The 20,012-nt window shown below is 60.4% G+C and overlaps 1 protein-coding gene across 7 annotated transcripts in view; it reads right to left on the bottom strand.

Moving 5' to 3' along the window:
- Positions 1-20,012, bottom strand: part of SBF1 (SET binding factor 1) — an 88,155-nt gene that overhangs the window by 25,405 nt on the left and 42,738 nt on the right. For 4 of the 7 annotated variants that reach the window (XM_074573091.1, XM_074573093.1, XM_074573096.1 and 1 more), the window contains exons 2-9: positions 18,629-18,714; positions 11,196-11,333; positions 10,850-10,984; positions 7,815-7,925; positions 4,686-4,791; positions 2,843-2,975; positions 1,437-1,545; positions 451-564 (exon numbers count right to left, since the gene is read on the bottom strand). In XM_074573091.1, coding sequence (XP_074429192.1) covers positions 451-564; positions 1,437-1,545; positions 2,843-2,975; positions 4,686-4,791; positions 7,815-7,925; positions 10,850-10,984; positions 11,196-11,333; positions 18,629-18,714 — 932 coding nt within the window. Of the gene's footprint in view, positions 1-450; positions 565-1,436; positions 1,546-2,842; positions 2,976-4,685; positions 4,792-5,923; positions 5,948-7,814; positions 7,926-10,849; positions 10,985-11,195; positions 11,334-18,628; positions 18,715-20,012 lie in introns of all 7 variants that reach the window. The other 3 variants (XM_074573090.1, XM_074573092.1, XM_074573094.1) reach the window with 1 other exon arrangement.

Below are 20,012 nucleotides of genomic sequence, written 5' to 3'. Positions count from 1 at the left end.
AGGGGGAGACGTACGGGAGGGCTGGGGGCTCGGCACCGGGGGGCTGTGACAGAGCCAGTCCCCCTGCTCTCCCCGACGACAGCCGAGGGGCAGAAGCTGACGCGTGCAGCATTTGTCTGGCGCGGCTGCCCTGGGCACACTCTGGCATGGCCGGGGGAACGCGCCAGCAGCCAGAAAAGCTCCGGAGCCACAGCTGCTTCCTGCCCGCAGGCTGGGAGCCAGCCGCCCGATTCCCAGAAACCTTTGGCAGAAAAACCCTCTCTGGCACTGCCACGCATGAGGCCATCAGCACCAGGAAAGGTCTCCTCTGGCATGGTCAGCAGGACCTCGGGATATGGACCTCTGCTCTTGGAGGAGTTCCTGCTGCTCCGCTCCCAGCTCCCCTCGGAAATGTGTATGGCTCCCGAGGTGTTCACACTCCGCAGAAGGGGGAAAGGCTGTGACACTTACCATGGAGAGGGCTTCCCGGGTCTGCTGGAGCAGGGGTTCGGGGAGCAGGGAGATATGTACACACTCGGGGACATTCACTGTCCCCCCGTCCAGGTCTGCGATGACAACATCCAGCTGGAAGTGGCAGGAGAGGTGTGAGACACGGCCCGGCTTTCCGACACCCCACCACCACCTCCCACTGGGTGACGGAGTGCTAGCGAGGGGGTACGCCCAGCTCAGGACAGGAGGGCTTGGCAACGGTCTGTCTCCTCTCCATCCCCTGCAAACACTCTAGCCGCCCTCAGGAGTTATTTTCTCTTACCCCCTGTCACCAAACCCAAATGTTTGCCAATATGCAAGCCATGAAGGGATCCTATCACCAGCTGTCGTGGTTTGGGCAAAACTGGTTCTGTTTTAGCTCAAACCAGGACACCAGTGAAGGTGGCAGGGGGAGGACAACCTGGCAGGAGAGGGATGCAGCTTTGCGCAGCAGGCGCCTGCCCTGACTTTGTGGCATCAGCCCGGGTGAGGCGTCAGACACCGAGCCCGGCCCAACACAGAGGCCATCCTGCCTCACCAGAGCGGCACGCTGCGCCTTGTTCAGGAGGCTGCGGGAAAGCTTGTTTCAGTTTAGATCAGACTCATTACGCTTTGACTGAATTCAGCTTCTGAACTGCAGTCTGAAGTGCCAACCCAGCCTCTTGGACCAGCGCTGCCAGCTGAGTTTCAAAACCAAGTCCCCGGCTCGCCCCAGCCGCTGGTGCGCAGGCTCGGCAGCCCAGAGCCCCGCCGCCGCGTGGCCCAGCCGGCCCTGCTTGGCTCGTGCGCCCAGCTGGACCGCAGCCCGGGCTGGCCGGCACCAACAAGCAGAGCCTGTGCGTGCCGGCGTGCTCAGCCGGCTGCCCTGAACACCCTCAGCACAGCGTTTGCTGCTATCTGAGCCTCCTGGCACGCGACCCCTGCTTCTTCCTTGGACCAATTCTGCTCCCGGCAGAAGGGACTCTCACCAGCTCCTGCGTCTCCGACTGGAAGATGGAGTGGACCCCGATAATGAAGGGCGTCGGGGTGCTCAGTACCTCAAGGAGCTGTGCAGGCAAGATGGGCACGTAGGTGAAGCTGCAACCAAAAAAGAGCATCGCTGCAGCTGGTCGAGCCCTGCTCCCCACCCAAGCACCGTCCTCGACACCAGCTGACGATCCCCCCCCAGAGGTGGTGGGGTGACCGTGTCCCCGGGACAGCAGGCCTTCTCCTGCCACTCGCAGCCCTTCAGACAGTACGTGCCCTACAGCTGCGCAAGGCTTCTGAGGGCTCCTTGGACACTGACCACGAGCATTCTGTGGCCCTGGAGTTATAATCTAAGTCTGACCAAGGGAAAGGTTTCCAGCAGAGCAATTTAACTCCAAAAGAAAGCTTTCTTTGGAATACAAACAGCCCTTCTGCAGCCCGGGGCTATGGCAGGCCAGCATGGAAACAGTGCAACAGGAGCCGGCAGCAACAATGGCCTGTCTATCCCCACTGTCCTACTTGGGAGATGCGCAAACAGCCCCAGTAGTGGCCAGTCTGCGAGCCGGCGTCCCCCTCGCTGGACGGGCCCCACGGGTCACAGCATCACCCGCTCCCCGGGGCTGGGGCGAGCGGGGTGCCAGCCGTCCCGCAGGAGTCACCGCAGCGGCTTGGCCACCACCACCACCGGCCCCTTAACAAACGCCCTGTATATGAGCGTGTCCCCTCCTAGGGAGGGCAGAATTTGTACCACGGCTTTCTGGAAGCCTCCCAGTGTCCGGCCTCCCCGTTCAGCCAGACTCCGTGCCCGGGGCTGGGACGGAGGGCTGCCAGCAGGAGCGGCGCACTGAGGCTCTGTGTTCTGCACGGGCTGCAACGTGGCTGGGAGAAGGGAGAGGGGATGGATTCTGGAGAGATAAGGACCTCTGGCCTCTCTCACACGGACCACGGGCACTGCTGGACCACGTCCTGTGGCCGGACGGGCTCACTTCCCTCTGTCAAGGGTCGCCATGGCTAAGAATAGTGCATGCCAGCAGCTCCTGCAGCTGCAGACACTGCTGGTAATGCCTCGCTCCTGCTTCCAGTGCTACAGCCCTGGAGAGGAGGGAGCCAGGGCTGGAAGGTTCATACCCCTTTGCTGCCGTGGACACACTCTGGAATTACATTGCTGCGCATGACAAAGACTTCAGGAAAGGGGCATTCAGCACAGCCAAGACCTGTAGGCATTCGCCCTTTGCCGGCAGCACCCAAAACACAGCCATCGCAGCTCTGAACCCAGGAGGCAGCGAGAGCGGGAAGCCCGGGGCAGGCAGGGCAGCCCGCATGGGCTCGGCAGGCGGCTGTGCGCTGGCTGGCTCCAGGTCGCTGTCGGAGGGGCTGAGGGGCTCCAGGACCGATGGGGTTCCCTCACCTGTACTTGAGGGGGAACATAAGCGCAAGGAGAGCCCGGCAGGCGTCAGTCAGCCTCTGGTAACTGCTGGAGAGAAACAGGATCTTGTGTTCGGTAAGCGCTGCACAGAAGAGATACAGCACGTTGGTGATGCCTGGAGAGAAAGGGAGAGAAGAGCGCTCAGAAATGAGGGTTCCCCTCTCGCACCCCACCAGAGACCACTAATCCCCACCCGGGCTGGATCCCACTCCCCATCTCCATGTTCTGCACAGCAGAGGAGCTCAACTCTTTTGAGCTCAACAGCTTTTGACACTGTTTCCCACAGCATTCTCCTGGAGAAACTGGCTGCTCATGGCCTGGACAGGTGTACTCTTCGCTGGGTAAAAAACTGGCTGGATGGCCGTGCCCAGAGAGTGGTGGTAAATGGAGTTAAATCCAGTTGGTGTCGAGTCACAAGTGGTGTCCCCCAGGGCTCGGTGCTGGGGCCGGTTCTCTTTAATATCTTTATCAATGATCTGGATGAAGGGATCGAATGCACCCTCAGTAAGTTCGCAGATGACACTAAGCTGGGCGGGCGTGTTGGTCTGCTTGAGGGTAGGTTGGCTCTGCAGAGGGATCTGGACAGGCTGGACCAATGGGCTGAGACCAATGGTATGAGGTTCAACAAGGCCAAGTGCCGGGTCCCGCACTTGGGACACAACAACCCCATGCAGCGCTACAGGATTAGGGCAGAGTGGCTTGAAAGCAGCTCGACAGAAAAGGACTTGGGAGTGTTGGTTGACAGCTGGCTGAATATGAGCCAGCAGTGTGCCCAGGTGGCCAAGAAGGCCAACAGCATCCTAGCCTGTATCAGGAATAGTGTGGTGAGCCGGACTAGGGACGTGATCATCCCCCTGTACTCGGCACTGGTGAGGCCCCACCTCGAGTACTGCGTTCAGTTTTGGGCCCCTCGCTACAAGAGGGACATTGAGGTGTTGGAGCGTGTCCAGAGAAGGGCTACAAAGCTGGTGAGGGGCCTGGAGGACAAACCTTATGAAGAACGACTGAGGGAGCTGGGGTTGTTTAGCCTGGAGAAGAGGAGGCTGAGGGGAGACCTTATCACCCTCTACAACTACCTGAAAGGAGGTTGTAGAGAGATGGGGGCTGACCTCTTCTCCCTGGTGACAAGTGATAGGACGAGGGGAAACGGGTTCAAGTTACGTCAGGGGAGGTTTAGATTAGATATTAGGAGACATTTTTTCACTGAAAGGGTTATTAAACATTGGAATAGGCTGCCCAGGGAGGTGGTGGATTCACCATCCCTGGAGGTGTTTAAAAAAAGGGTAGATGGGGCACTGAGGGACACGGTTTAGAAGTGGCTCTTGTCAGGGTAGGCTAAAGGTTGGACTCGATGATCTTAAAGGTCCCTTCCAACCTCAGCAATTCTATGATTCTATGATTCTAACTCCCTCTCAGAGAGGCACTGCTGGGTCACCCATGTACGCGCTCCCCCAAGGAAGCCCCTCTTCCGAGAGATGCTCAGCAGCTCTGCCGAGCTGCCAGTGTCCTTTAATCAGAGGCGCAAGGCTAATGGCAGCAGCACACCTCCGGGCACTCCTTCCTGCCCCCCAGGCTGTTTCCCATGAGATTTGGCAACACGTCTGTGCCCAAGGTGCCCGGTTCCTGCCCTCCTGGGAAAGGAATGGCAATGTGGGGCCGGGGAGGGCTCAGTCGGAGGTGGCTGCAGCTGGAAGAGAGCCCTGAGCTGCCAAGCTGGGCTCAGGAGTGCGGTGGGAAGCGACGTGCAGGGAACTCCAGCCCAGGACGCGGCCAGCTGGCTTTGGCACCAGCCCCAGTGAGAAGGACGTGTGGGGAGAAGTCTCACCGAGCTGGCGGAAGAGCAGGGCCACGCTGCAGCTGCTGACGGGAAGCGAGTCATTGATGGGTGTCTGGATCACCTGCCTGTCCCCTGCTCCCAGAGAGATCGTCCTCTGCAAGAGAAAACAGAGCTGGTCACCAGGTGGCCACCCCAGCAAGGGGTGAGCACAAGCATCGAGGACAAGCCTCGCCAAGCCAGCAGCAGCCCCGATTTCCCCAGCACTTGTGACCAGGGCGACGGTGCCCTCAGCACAACCCTTGCACCCAACAGGGCAGCGTGTCCTACCATGGCAGCACGGCTGGAGCCCGGCTGCTGCAGGAAGAGGGACGAGCACCCTGCAACAACACACACCGTGTACTTGGCTGTGGCCACGGGCTAACGGGAGGAACGAGATCTGCTGAAACGGCCGGCAGTCCCAGCCAGCACGAGCAACTCCTGGACGGCTGTCAGAAGGCGGCAGCAAGCCCTGAGACCCGCGCGGCGGCACAGCACACGAGGGCTCTCCGGGATCTGGCACCCAGAGGGAACGGCTCGCCCACGCCATGCCCAGCCAGGCAAAGGAGCTGCATCAGCTCCGCAGCCTCTCACGTTGGATGGGGCTCCTCCTCGGACGGCCCCCGGTGGAAGGGCTGGGGACGGACAGACTGGGCATGGTCTCATTGCTTCTTCTCCAGTGTAATTTTTTCCCAGACCTAAGCTCATTCCCAGTGGCACGGAGAAGCCTACACATCCCCAGCCTCTCCCCAGGCTGCAGGACCAGCTGACGGGCCCTCTCCTCCTCTTTCTCCACCTCTCCAGGGAAAAGACTCCTCTGCAATAGCAGGTTTCGCCATGCAACCCACCTCCTTGCTCAGCCCCTGCGGCCGCCAGAGCTCACGCCACCACAACAGCCCAGAAATCTGCTGCTGAACGCCTTCTTCCTGGCAGAGCAGAACCAACACCCCTGACCTGGTCTTCCAGACCGGGCCACCGCGTTCTCACGAGCCCCAGAGAGCGGGCTCACAGAGGGGCGAAGCGTGCACAGGAGCCTGCTGCAGTGCAGGAACGCAGCCCCATACCAGAGCTCCCGTCCCCGCTGCCAGCAGCGGCACACGCGGACACACGCACACCCGGGGGGGCTCCGAGACAAGCAGAGCCCAGAGCATCCTCTGCTGCACCCGCTGCAGCCTCTGCCACCCTCAAGAGCAATAAAAGGGAGGCTGCTAAGGAGGAGACAGACCCAAGGAAAGAAAAGGTGTGCGTACCGCTGCTTCGTCGTCCACGTCAAGCTGAGATAGAGACAGACAGAGATAGCACAGTCAGTTAGAAACACGCAGAGACAGCAAGACAATGGGGATGACGAACACAGGCAGAGGCCAACAATGAGCAGGGACCAGCACCCTTGGCGAGGAGACGCACATACACACACACACAAAGCAGGAGCAATGGCTACTGCACTGGAAAGGAGCGGTTGGACACAGCAGGAGAACAGGTAAAGCACAGGAGGGACGTGCCACCAACACACTGCCCTCCCTGCAGCACACTACTTGTTCCCACAGCACAGGGCGATCCTGCAAGAACTGGGAGGTGAGGAATAATTGTGCCAAAAAGCGGTGTTCAGCGAGCCACGGCGGCTTGGGGAGCCGCCCTCTCCCATACTGCCGCTCACACGTCCCACCGGGGAGGAACCAGATGGAGTCGGACAGACCCGGGCAGAGCCTGCAGGGTTGCGATTGCTCTCGCCCTCAGCGCGAGCGAACCCGGGACGCTTGGCACGCTGTCACGGCCCCAGATTTCTCCTCTGGAGGACTCGGATCCGACTGCCATCCATCCCTCTCCCACCCTCCCAGGACCTGCATGGCTCCGGATCACCAGAGGAAGCACCAAAACTGTGGTGGGCCATGACGACAGCCCAAGGGGCACCGCTTCTGCCCAGCAGAAAGCCCCCGCCCAAGAAGCCTGCACAGACCCAGGGGTTCCTGACAGCAGCCTCCCCTCGGGGTCACGGGCTGCAGTGGTGGAAGAAACCGCTCTCTCAAGACAGCAGGGACCTGCAGCGCTGCCCCAGCCCTGCAAAGGCTCCTCCGCTTGGATGCAGACTGGGTGCAAGAGAATTAAATGGCATTTTTTGCTGGGGGAAGTGGAGCTCAGCTGAAAGTGAAGCCACTGGAGGAGACAAGTGCATGTCCGCCGTTATGTTCCAGGTGTTAGCATGGCAGAAGAGCTCCAGGGCGCTACGCTGCTGTCTCCAAACGCCTCCTGCCAGAGGGTCCAGCTGGGCTCTTTCCGCTTCTGTCATCTCCAAGTCAGCTTCAATTAGCCCTCCCTTACCCATCTGCTGCTCAGATGAGTGCGACCGAGCCCAGCTGGCCTTCCCGGAGCAGGAGGAGCACTGCCAGGGCAGCACATGGCTCAGAGGGGACAAACAGGAGGGGTCTTCGATGGCCTCGGTTCTGGGCACAAGCGAGGCCCCTGTTCCTCCAGCCCGGTCCATCAGGATGCTGATGGCCACACACAGGCACAAGCCAGCGGTGTGAAGAGGGAGCTCCAAACTGCTCGTCTGGCAAATGTCAGCCTCGCTCGGCCCGTCTCCCCAGGGCTGCCTCGTCCCCGCTCTCACAGATGGCCCGTGGCCACTTGGCTCTGGAGCAGCTCTGCAGGCAATCAGACAGGCCTGAGCGGAGGAGCGAGACCTCCCTGGTGCAGGAATGACCAGAGACCATGGAATTGTTTGCACAGATCGATGGGTGACTACGTCAGCCAGCTCGTGGTCAAGCCACCCCAGCTCCCTCGTGGAGGGAGCAAGGAGCCAAACCCGAGCTGCCTGGGCAGGGCAAGCTGTAGCTAAGCGAAGCAGCAAGTTCTTCGCAGCTGATGTAGGAGCTGAGCAGCTCCAAATCGCAGAGGTTTGTTGTTTCTGCTCAGAAGCACTTGGGAAGGCACTGCCTGCACTAGCCAAGCACTTGCCAGTGGCAGTGCGCTGCGGCAGCTCTTCCGTTGCCAGTGCGCTGAGCCAGAGTCTGCCCACGAGCCTGGCTCAGCTCACCACAGCCCAGCAAAACCAGAACAGAGCTGAGGGAAACACCCCTGCTGCTGTCAGAGCTGCTGAGGAGGCAGAAGCAGGAGAGGTGGAGAGGGAAGGGGCAGGTCACCCACCTGAGCTCCCCCGGTGATGGGGATGGTACACGTCAGGAGGTTCCCAATGACGTTCTCCAGGGACACGCTCAGTCCGTCCACGTAGATGGTATAGATCAAACCCAGGCTGTTCTGGAGAGGAAAGCACAGCACAGCTGAGCACCAGGGGGACACAGGTGTGTACAGGCACAGCTGGGGAGGCTCCAGTCGGGAGCACCGTCACATGGAGGGCACCCAGTGCTTGTCAGACTGTGACAGTCAACTCTTGGGTGCAGTGCTCAAGGTCTTCCCCCCCAGACCTCTCACAGGGAGCCCTCATCAGCAGGGATGGGATATTTGGTACGTACTCAGTTTGCTCAGCCAGCAGCACCTCCCCAGCCCAGCACCGACCCCACCAGCGCCGTCCACAGACGTGCCCCTGGGCTAGAGCCCAGCGGGAGCAGCATGGAGCAAGTTCAAAAGCTCCAGGGGCAGAGGTGACTGAAAAGAGCTGGACTTCAGCAGCCCCACGCGCCGCCGTCCCTGCAGATTCACACCAAGTCTCACAAAAACCCCAAGCAAGGGACGGGAAGGAGCCCCACGTCTCCAGCAAGGGCTGGGCGAGACGCCTGGCTGGGCCCTGCTCCGCTGGCATCTGGACACGGCCCTGAACACCAGGCTTCGGCTTTCCATCAGCCCCAGAGTGGTCAGGCTGCTCAAGTGGGTGATCTTCGGAGGTCCCTTCCAACTGAAATACTTCACTTCTACCCTACCCTACCCTACCCTACCCTAATTCTATTTTATTTCTACTTTATTTATACTTTCTTTCTTTCTTTCTTTCTTTCTTTTCTTTTCAGGAAGCAACACCAGCTCCAGCACCGAGGGATTTAGGGGGCGCAAGCATGGGGCAGCCGTTCAACACAGCTCTAACACACAGATGAATAAGGAATTTGAGGAATTTGTCTCCAAGGCACCCTCTGGGTGTGTTTTTTTTAACTCAAACCACCTCCCCACGTCAGTGAGGAAAAGAGAAAACACAAATACTGGGGCTTTGGAGAGGAGGAGGCCACTGCACGCTGGAATAACTGAGTGAAGAGCGAGCTCACGCTCCTGCACGTTCCCCATCAGCGGGGAAGGCTCCTGGTGGAACGTGCGCAGGGCCTGACCTCACGCCGAGCAAGAGGCAGACTCAGTCCAGCACCGTGCTGACCAAGAGGACCACCAGGTCCAGGTCTTGGGCTACAGAAACCTCTGATCAGAGAAGAGAAGGAGCCACAACAACCCGGGGCTTGTGCTGGGGAAGCAGGAGGCTGCACTGCAAAACCGGGCAGTGAAATTTTCACAGTTCAGCCACGGGGCAAAGGCAGGGGCAGGGAGAGGCAAACGGAGGTTCTGCCACCCTCTGCGCCTGCAAGTGGGGCTGCTTCGGCTCCCCTCGGGCAGCTCAGACCCCGCACCCACAGCCCACGCTCCAAGACCCCCTGGGGACAGCCAGCGACGAGTCTGGGTTTGTGTCACAGACGGACAGTTCAAGGAATGAAACCAGGCAGCCAAACGCGCAATGCAAACGCTACTGGGCCTCCTGGCAAACCCAGCCAGGTACGCAGGGACCAAAACGAGCCATTTCCACGCGGTCTGCAGGGGAGAAGCTCTGGCAGGAAACATCTGCCATTTGGACCCATGTATCTGACCCGCTCCCCCCAGTCATCCCCAGGCACGGCCGGGTCCTGCCCAGCAGGAGTGGCAGACGCTGCAGGCCCGCTGATCTCCCTCTGCTCTCCCAGGCCTGGAAAACGAACAGCTCCTGTCTTGTAAAGAATTCCAGCGCCACGGAAGGCCAGGCGTGGTAAACCCCATCTCAGACACGAGGATGACCATATGATGCAACTGCTCGCAATGAGGGAAATGGACGGACGATCCAGGCTCATTTCTGTCGACACTCCCTTCTATTTCGGGGTCACTGCTCCCGCTTGCTGGAAGGGAGTCGCGGTTTCACACCACCAACCAGCCGAGACAGGCTTGACTTGGGCTCAGACAACTTTCCCAACAAAATACCGAAGTGTACAACCTTTTTACTGCGAGGGTGGTTGAACACCGTCACAGGCTGCCCAGAGAAGTTGTACAGTCTCCATCCGTGGAGATACTCAAAACCCAACTGGACGATAATACCCTGGACAACCTGCTCCAGCTGACCCTGCTCGAGCAGGGGTTGGACCAGAGACTCCAGAGGAGCCTCCGACCTCCGTTACGTGGCTTGGGGGTGGGAGTCTGCGAAGCCCAAAGTTTCTGCTGTTTGAACCAGCGCCAGGCCAGAGAACGGAATGATTTTTTTTCCCCTGTCAGTTATTAATGCCTTGAGCACTGAACACCCAGGGGGAACACCATGTGCTCCACTCCCAGAGCGGGCTGTGAACGAGGGGTTCAAGAACAGGGCAGAGCCCAGAAGCGATATCCTCGCGGTGGGAGGGGAAGAGGGAAGGACAGAGCCCGGCCTGGCGGAGAAGGCTGCCCTCCTGCAAGCCCACACCTGGGCACGCCAGCGGAAAGCCCACTGTGAACGCCGGGGGGGCTCCTCCTTCGGACCACGGGAGCAGCAGGGCAGCCAGGCTGCCCGCTCCGGAGGGGGCTGCCCACACCCCCCTGGCACAATACGCACGGAGGCAGTTTGAAACACGCCAGCCTGCAGCCCGTGCCCTCCCCAACCTTTCACAGCTACATAATGCAGCACGTGTAAAGAAAATAAAGATGGCAAAGATAAATGCTCCCACAGGAACGGGCTGTTCTTCATGTTTTTTCTATGAACGAAACAGGGCCAAGGCCACCAGCTGCCTGGCGTGGCCGAGCCCTGGTTTCAGCGTGCAGGTTCAGCGTGCCCCGGCTCCTGGGGCTGGAGTGGGACACGGACAGCAGGCTGGGGACGGGCCGCTCTCCCATGGGTGCTGCCAGGGTGCTCCTGCAGCTTCTGCTCCTGGCAGCGACTACGCAGCTCCCAGTTGCTCCCGGAGCCAGAAGGTCTTTACTAATGTTGCTCCCCTCTCCCTGCTGCCCGCCCTGGCCGCAGTGCATTTCGGACTTACCCTGAACACCTCCGCATGGTCCAGCCGCGACACCAGCACCAGGCTTTTGGGAGCAAAGAGCTGCGCGGGTTGAACGGGAGACGATGGCTCCTCTTCCTCCTCCACCCCCTCACCATTCCTGGGGTGGCTCTGAGGCTGGGGAGACACGCAGCAGCCAAGTCCCGGCGTTAGAAAAAGGATGCTCTTCCCCCTCCCAAGCCTGCGATGCCAGGGCGCGGATTCCTCCGAGACGGGGAAAGCAGGAACCACTGGCCAAAGCCGAAGGCAGTCGGATGCCTCCCAGACCATGCTGCCCAACCGCCCTTCCCACCCTGCCCCGCAGACACGGCCTGGCAGCCTGCAGTACCTGTGCGCTCTCGACGGCCTCCCAGAAGGTGAAGCAGGCGCAGTAATGCCGCTCCGAGTTGATGTCGGTCAGCACGGCCACGAAGAAGGTGGGGGGGTTCCTCTCAGTGAAGAGCTGCCAGCCGCTGGGCTGGCAGAACTGCGAGAGAGCACAGGGGAGGGCGGTCAGGGGGGGTGTCCTGCCCGCGCCGCTGCCCTCGCTCCCCCGCATCGCTTCGGCGGTGGGAGCCGGGAGCTTCGGGGGACTGGATGATGCGAAAGTAAACCGCTGGGTACCGACACCGCCGGATACCGACACCACCGGGTACCGACACCATCGGGTACTGACACCGCCGGGTACCGGCTCCCAGGGACAGGGAGCTTGGTGTGGCAGCACATCACCTACAGAGTATATAGGGAAACAGGGCTGTGCCACCTTCCCTGGCAGCTGCCATGGTCCAGAGAGGGGGGTACACTGGCCAGAGCCTCCCATCCCCTCTGTGGGGGAGAACTGGGCAGGTGCCTCCCCCTCCAGGAGCTGCTTGGAGAAACCTCAGCTTGGAGGAGGGTGAGGGGACGCCCCGGCCGAGCCGGGCACCCTCTGCCACCCTGCGCCCATCCCGGAGCCGCAGGAGCTCCCCTGGCACAGGGGTTGCGAGGAGCGGGGCTGTGCTGTGCAAGGTGACTACCTGCAGCCCGCATGGAGCCTGTGAGGGTTGCCAGGCCCGGCGAGGTCCCTGCAGGCCACCAAGGTGCTGGGTGGCCACACGCGGGCACGGCAGGGACTGCAGGGAGGAAAGGCGATGTGTCCCAGGGCTGCCCCAGGCACTGGCGTCTGCCCCGGGAGGTGGCACTGCTCCCTCGGGACAGGCAGCGGGACAACACCAGCCCAGCCTGTGCCAACACCGCACCCCAGGCAGCTCCCACCACCGTTTTACTGGTTTCTGGGGACTTTCCAAACACCCTCCCCGGGGCCCGTGGGTAATTCCAGCCAGCGGCCACAGGACTCCCCCTGGGTTTCGAAGTCTCAAGGGATTTTTCTTTATTTCCTCAGCATCTGCACTTGGCTGGTGAGGAGCTGTGGAAAATTCCCGACACTTCTGGGACCTCACTGAGAGTGGGACAGCTCAACTCCTCCCGGGGCCGCAGCCCAATGGACTCTGAGGACAAGGTGACTTGAGCAAAACGGAGGACGGGAATAAGGCAGCAATGAGGCCAGACGGGCAGAAAGGGCTGACGTGCTGCAAAGCTGCAGAAATCACTGCTCCAGCCCAAACCCTTGTGAACTGAAGCTGGTTTCAACCAGGTGAACTTTTCCAGCTGTTCTCTGCTGCCCGTGCCCACCCTCAGGCTCCATGTTCATGCCCACACGGCAGCACGGACCCTCCTCTCCTTCCAGAGCAGCCGGGAGCAGCCGCAGTGCAGGAGCTGGGCTCTCCTCAGCTGCCCAGGTGTCGCAGCGGGAAGGCAAGACCTTCCCGGCCTCTGCCACGTATGTCCCTGCAAACCTGCGTCCCGGGGCCTCTCCCTCCTGGTGCCAATTTCAAACGGGGCTGCCTCCGCCCGGCCCCGCGCAGGGGGAGGGATGGCTCAGCAGGGTAAGTACACAGCGGCACTCTCCCAACCAGAGTTCCTCTGCTCGCTGGGCTCCGCAACGAACCCGTAGGTCACGGCTCTGTGCAAACATTTCCCAGGCGTCGCAGAAATGACGAGAGCAAAAGCACACAAAGCTGCTGCTCAGGAGGAGTTTGCTGCTGGGTCCCACCCAGCACTTCCCGACTGCCGCATCCCGGTGCAGAGAGAGGCATGCACTCCATGACCGCGGCATCAAACCTCCCCTGCGGAGACAGGAACGTACAAGCCAGACGTCAGGGGTCAAGTGTGCTCATCCAGAGGCCTGAGAAATGGAAGTCCAGATCCCCTGGACTGCTCCTCTACCAGGGAATCCCAGGAGGACATGGGCATCACCACCGCTGGCAGGCACAGGCTCTGCTCCACTGCCTGGTCATGTCATCTCCTGAGCCAAGGAGCCTCAGCCCATTCCAGAGGGAATTATGCCACCACTAAACAGGATAGGGAAACAATGGCATGAGACAAATGTGAACGCACTTCAGCCTCTTCACTTGGGTTTCACCTGCTCAGGCCAAGGCATGGCTCCACCACCTTCTGCCCCCGACACGTGAGCTTGGCAAGGGCCACCGGAGCTCTCGGTCCCACCATGGAGGTGCAGGAGGCTCCTGACACCCACCTGAGCTCCAGGCACCGAGCTGCCCTGGGACCCTTCCCAAGCCATGGGATAAGAAGTCAGCTTCCTAAAAATAGCATTGCTGAGAGCACGGGTCACTTCAAACGACAGCAGGCGACACCCTGGATCATGTCACGCCGCTGAGGTACACGGCTATGCCCTGGCGTCACTCGCAGCCCGGTTTGATTGCACTCAATGCTCCTTGGCTGATCTGTCCTGCAGAAGTCAATATAAAGCGGCCACGTGTTCATAAAGCACTTGGCACGCAGACGTCTCACCTCCCCAGCCACTGCCTCATTTCAAGCTAGATCCTCTCGAAAGGACAAACATCCTCCAGGAAAGATCACAGAATCATAGAATCGCCTGGGTTGGAAGGGACCTTTCAGATCACCGAGCCCAACCATCAACCTCACACTGCCCAAACCACCACCAACCCATGTCCCTCACATCTGCCCGGCTTTTAAATCCCTCCAGGGATGACGATCCTACCATGGGTATAGATGGGTGTAGGTTGGCTGGTGACTAGAACGAGCGTCCTCCAGCAGCAGCCCAACCATGACCGATGGCGGTACCGTGGTGCTCTGCAACACCGAAGGTGCCACGGTCAAAAGAAGACAAAGCAGAACTAAAGATCTCCGGGGACCTGCAAGAGGTGAGCTCTTCACTTGTGGCTCACCCGAACTCAGACCTGTGCCGGGAGGATGCTCACCCCCCACTCGCTTACCCCCCGGCATGGGCAGACCCAGCGCTCCCGGCGCTCTGCCCTCGGGGGCAGTGTGCCCCACACCCAACGCGGCACACGCTGACGGGGCTCCGTGGGGGTGTGCGGGAGCTGCTCCCCACAGCCAGCCTCTCCTTACAGCCCATCTCAGCACCGTGGGGTGCCCATGGGGAACACGAGCGAGCTGCAGACAGCCAGAAGAGAAGAAAGTCTCAAATATTCCACGAGGGGGGCGCCGATGGAAGTGGCTGAGCTGAAGGATGTACCACAGCCCCCCCAAGACCGGCGCTGGCGGATGCCCCAGCCCAGCTGCACCTAAGCCTCCCCGGAGCAACAGCCCTTCGTTTGTTTAGGAAAATCCCCTGGGAAGGCAGCGCTGCGTGCCGGGCTCTGCAGACACGGCCTGGAGCAGTTTGAGCAACAAAACCAACCTCTCGTGACAGCGTGTGCGTGTGTCTGTCTGGCAAGCCTTGTTCTCCCCAGCGCTGCACGGATCAGCGCTGCTTCACCACCTCTTCTTCTTCCACCAGTTACATCACAGGCCTTTCCCAAGTTTGTAAGGAACAATCTTGCAAGGATCTAGCCAATAATCATAGAATCACAGAAGGGTTTGGGTTGAAGGGACCTTAAAGGTCACCCAGTGCCACCCCCTGCCCTGGGCAGGGACACCTCCCACCAGCCCACGTTGCTCCAAGCCCCGTCCAACCTGGCCTTGAACCCCTCCAGGGATGGGGCAGCCACAGCTTCTCTGGGCAACCTGGCCCAGGGGCTCACCCCCCTCACAGCAAAGGATTTCTTCCCAAGATCTCATCCCAATCTCCCCTCTTCCAGTGGAAAACCCTTCCCCCTCGTCCCGTGGCTCCCCTCCCTGAGCCAGAGTCCCTCCCCAGCTTTCCTGGAGCCCCTTTAGGGACTGGAAGGGGCTCGAAGATCTACACAGAGTAAAGAATTCTCACAGTAAAGAATTTCTTCCTAATTTCTAATCTAAATCTCCCTGCTTTCAGTTTCAAACCCATACTCCTCATCCTGTCGCTACACGATGAGGCCCCAAGACATCCCCTTAATCATTTATTTCCACCCGGGAAAGCTTTGGGAGGGCATCACAACCCTGCAGCCGAGCCGGCTGCCAGGCAGGAGGGACAACTTGTGGAGCCACCTGTCCCCAGTGTCCCACTGGATAAGGAGCTGCCTGCTCCCCTCCGATCGAACCCATGGCGACGCGTGGCAGCAGCTCCCCCTCTCCTGCACCGCGTTGGAACAGCACCGGCTGCAAGGGCTTTAGAGGTTCCTTCACCAGACGAGGAGACTGAAGCTGCAAACATGCAGGCAATTACCTGCTGGTTGGAAAACAAAAGGATCTCGCTGATCTATCTCGGAGAGCAGCAGAAGTCCCAGTGCTCTCCGGTGCCCAGGCGCCAGGAGGGACCGCTGCCACAGGCTGGCCGGGGTGCCAGGGCGCGCTGGCAGAGGTGAGACCTGTCTGGAGGCTCAGACGTGCCCAGCAGGCACGATGGCACAGTCTGCGGCACGCCACGGCCATCCACGAGCAGCCGTGAGACACGGGAAACACTGTGCTGAGTTAAGCAGACCTGCGGGATTGCGGTAGACAAGGATGAAAGGCGGGATGGGAAAGGGAGAGGAGCAATTCCACCGACCCTGGGCAGCCAGCGCGTCCCACCAGGGCTCAGGGGCTGCCGGCGGGGAGATGCTGCAACAGAGGGGACACGCTCACATCCCGTGTCTCTCTCCAGAGGAACTTCCATCCATTAAAACGAGATATTTTTGTTTGGAAATGCTGTCAGAGAGCGCGCAACAGCAGAAGCTACAAATTCCTGTGCCCTACACACAGGCCAGAAAACCTTCTCCCTGTCAAAAAGAAGCTCAGCGGTGACTGCCATGAGACATACAGCCCCACATCCCCGGGGGGCTCCCTCTGGCTTTCGGAAGCTGCCTTCGTTTCAGCCCTACGTGCCGGTCACCCAGGATGCCTCCTGACAGCTTGTGGGAAGCCTCGGAGCCACCCTCGGCTCCAACAGGATGGGGCTCCAATTGTTTAAATTCCAGGGATTTTTTGGCTGGACAGTTTGACCCTTGGGGAAAAAAGCAGCTTTCCTCTTTCTTGGGACAGTTCCCAAGTCCCCTGCAGACAACCAGGAAGCCCTAACCAGAAAAATAAAATACACTTTTGCCTCAGACAAAATAGCACACAGAAGTCCGAAATTGCGCCGGAGTTACGGTGAGCACGTGATAGGAAGAGGAGCCGGCCACCGCCGCTGAGCCCGGGGACCAGCCACGCGGCACGACTTGGTGGCCACAGCGGTAACTGCCAAAGCCAAGCGACAGGACAGGGCAGAGGGATGAGGACGGGGATCAGAGACGTGTCCAGCTCTGACACCCTCCGCTCCAAAAGCTGGTGGCTCCTGGCTGGGTTGAGGAACATGCCGGCAGCTCTCCTTTCCAAGCACCAGTAGAGTCCCATGGTTTTGGGCTAAGTGTGACACGAGAGCTTTGGAAGGGACACGACACGGGATGTCCTGATCAGCCCCAACAGCTCACGTGGAAGTTCTCCAGCACCAGCACACGCGAAGATGAGGATGACCGCAGATGGACGGGGCTTTGAGCAACCTGGTGCAGTGGGAGGTGTCCCGGCCCAGGGCTGGGGGTTGGAACGAGATGATCTTCAAGGTCCCTTCCCACCCAAACCATTCTGTGATTCTATCTGAACGAGGACACGGAACGTGGGAGGGCGGCCGAGAGCAGAACTGAGTCCGGCCGGGCGAGCCTGGGTGGCCACAGATCCACTGCTCAGCAAATGAGCATTAAGTAGCACAGGGAACTTGCCCAGGCCATGAACCGAGACACCGGCTGGGCCACCAGCCCCCTCATCCACCCAGAGCCCTGCACGTGGTCAGCGCAAGGCAGAGATCCCAACGCACGGTGCCCAGAGCACCCATGGCACTTCTGCTCTACGGAAACGAGCTGCCAAGGCCAATGCCATCCCCAGCAAAGCCCAGGGCCAGCACAGGGACCAGGAGCGGTAACCGGGCAGGTCGCCTTTTGCTACACCACGTACCTGGGACTCCCCTGGCCAAAACAAGTCCCCTCGTCAGAGATGCACAAACACCCTTCAGCAAGTCCTAGAATCACTGAACGGTTTTGGTTGGAAGGGACCTTAAAGGCCACCCAGTGCCACCCCCTGCCCTGGGCAGGGACACCTCCCACCAGCCCACGTTGCTCCAAGCCCCGTCCAACCTGCCCTTGAACCCCTCCAGGGATGGGGCAGCCACAGCTTCTCTGGGCACCCTGGCCCAGGGGCTCACCCCCCTCACAGCAAAGGATTTCTTCCCAATAGCTCATCCCAATCTCCCCTCTTCCAGTGGAAAACCCTTCCCCCTCGTCCCGTGGCTCCCCTCCCTGAGCCAGAGTCCCTCCCCAGCTTTCCTGGAGCCCCTTTAGGCCCTTTAGGCCCCCCAACACCTCCCAGCGCAGCAAGGTGGAGGAGGAAGGTGAGGACAGTCCTGCACCATGAGGCTTGCAAGGCGCGGAAGGAACCCCTAAAGCCTCATCCCTCTCTGGGTTTTGCACTCCAGTGTGCTCCAGCTGGAAACGGGGAAGAACTGGAGGGGGGAGGAGGAGAGCAGCGCAGAAGGGGGCTCAGTTTAGGGGTGAAAAAGGGTCTGGAGAACCGCAGCCCAACCCGCTGGCTTCGGCTGGCCGCGGAGCACAAGCTCTGCTCCTCCAGGGCTCTGAGGCAGCACCGAGGCAGTAGGGAAGGGTCTGAGAACTTCCAGTCAAATTTAGCAACCGAGGAGAACAATCCTATTATCCTTGATTAGTTAAAAGCTGGTTTGTGAAGAGCCCACGCAGTGCCAAATTAGACTGGGTGTGACACTTCATGGGTACGACCCAGCAGCGATGGCAACCTCAAAGGACTCACAACAGCAGGCGAACGTGTCCGGGGGGCTGGGGCAGGGACGCAGGGCCAGCAGCTCTCCTGGCCGCAGCACACCCAGGCCCGCCGGGGGCTGAGCCGGCACCGCCGGCCCGCAGAGGGGAGCGGTTTGCTCGGCAGGGAGCTTGGGAGAGGCCCGACAACAGCCAAGCCCTGCTGCTCCTGACGGGGCTATTTATACTGACGCTGCATCCCTGCGGCTCCTCCAGGAAGCGTTCCAGCATCCCAAGCGGCTGATCCCCAAGGAGGAGGGGGAGCAAAGCAGCCAGGAGAGGAGCCAGCCCCAGGCAGGGCACGCAGCAGGGAATGGCTCCCGGCTGGGAGGCAGCATGCTGGATCCTGTGGTTTTCCAGAGCTGGAGCTGCATCGGGGGGGCCGGCAGGAACTCCCCTCTCGTGGGCTCCCCCGGTCAGACCCTGCAGTGCCCAGCAAGATGCGTGCACGCAGTGCCACGGTGTCACCTGCCCCGCGGTGTCACCTGCCCGCAGGCCGGCCGCGCTTCCCCGGGGTCCCCGTCCCAAGGGACAGCACACTCACCAGCTCGATGCCTTGGGGAAAGGGGTTGTCCTCCCAGTCCTTCTCCGGGAAACGCTGGAGTATCTGTCCCTGTCCATCCCCACTCCCTGCAGAGACAAGAGCGGGATTAGAGGCCGGCAGCAGGTACCAAACCAGCATTTCAGCCTCCGGGAACGCCAGGCTGGAAGCAGCACCGGGACACCCTGGCACTGCCTCAGCCCTCCATGGACACGGGCAGCAGAGAAGAGACCCCGGCCCCTTCCACAAACACAGCTGTACGGCAGCACAGCCCCCACCGCAGGCAAAAGCCTGAGTTTAGTAGAGCCCTGAGCAAACAGCTCACAAACGCATTATCTGAAGGTGCGTAACAGCAAAGCAGAAGTGCGGCCAAGCTCCGGCCAAGTTCAAGTTTCCTTCCTCGTGTCGCTAACACAAGATCATACACGCAGATTTTGAACTGTAATTCACTGCTCATTATCTAAAACCTGGCACTTGACATTTTCCCCGAACAATGGCATCATTCTGCTCGGTTTTACTTTCAGGTTCCCCTGGAGCTGCCGTTTCCCTGCGGCTTTAGGGCACGTGGAGCCTGCTCTGCTGCTGGGGCAGCACTCCCACCCACGCCTGCCCACTGCCCCACACCAGCCCAAATTAAAAACCTGCTTTTCACCCAGATCATGCCCTGACCATGGCCAGGCTACGGAAGGCGGCACAGCGGGGAGCGGGCCAGCTCTTGGGACAGCCTCAAGCAAAGCCTAAAGCACCGCTGAAACTCAGGCAGCTCCTGCTGCCGTCACAGCGCCTGCGAGGCCGGGGAAGCGCTTCTACACCGTCCACAGCCGTTCAGCGATGAAGCTGCTTGGGGTAAAACCCTGCTCCAGCAGATCACGCTGGACTCTGGGAATCAGAAACCCTGAGGAGAAGGATTTTCTCCTACCAGAGGCGAGACACGGCCGCGAAGGCAGGCAGCTCAGTAAAGCGGGACCACACCAGTCCCTGCAGAGCTGCCGAGGGATCACTGCATCCCCTGCAAGGTCCCGGGGGACGTTCCACCTCTCCCGTCCCCCACAGTAACGCCTTCGGCAGCGCGAGCGCCGCCGGCATCCCTCTGGCACAGCTGGATTTTGGCCCCAGGACCGCCGATGGGGCCAGGCACCAGGAGGAGCCTCACCGGCAGACGTGCACCACCGCAGGACTATTTTCGGCACCCAGCCCTGTTTCCACCTCTCTGTTCACCACCAGCCGGCCACAGCTGAATTTAGCAGGACAAGGCATCAGAAAAGATGCCACTTATAGTCTGAGGACCAAAATGGAAAGGTCAGTGCCAAGCTGTGAAGAAAATAGCGTCGAGTGCCAGGTTAACCAAATCCTGCCCCCCCGGTGCCCAAACACCACCGCCCCCCCG

This window comes from Larus michahellis, chromosome 1 (assembly GCF_964199755.1).
Source record: "Larus michahellis chromosome 1, bLarMic1.1, whole genome shotgun sequence".
NCBI classification, from domain to species: domain Eukaryota; kingdom Metazoa; phylum Chordata; class Aves; order Charadriiformes; family Laridae; genus Larus; species Larus michahellis.
The sequence above is the reverse complement of the archived record's forward strand: the minus strand, read 5'-3'. Positions and strand labels throughout refer to the sequence as shown.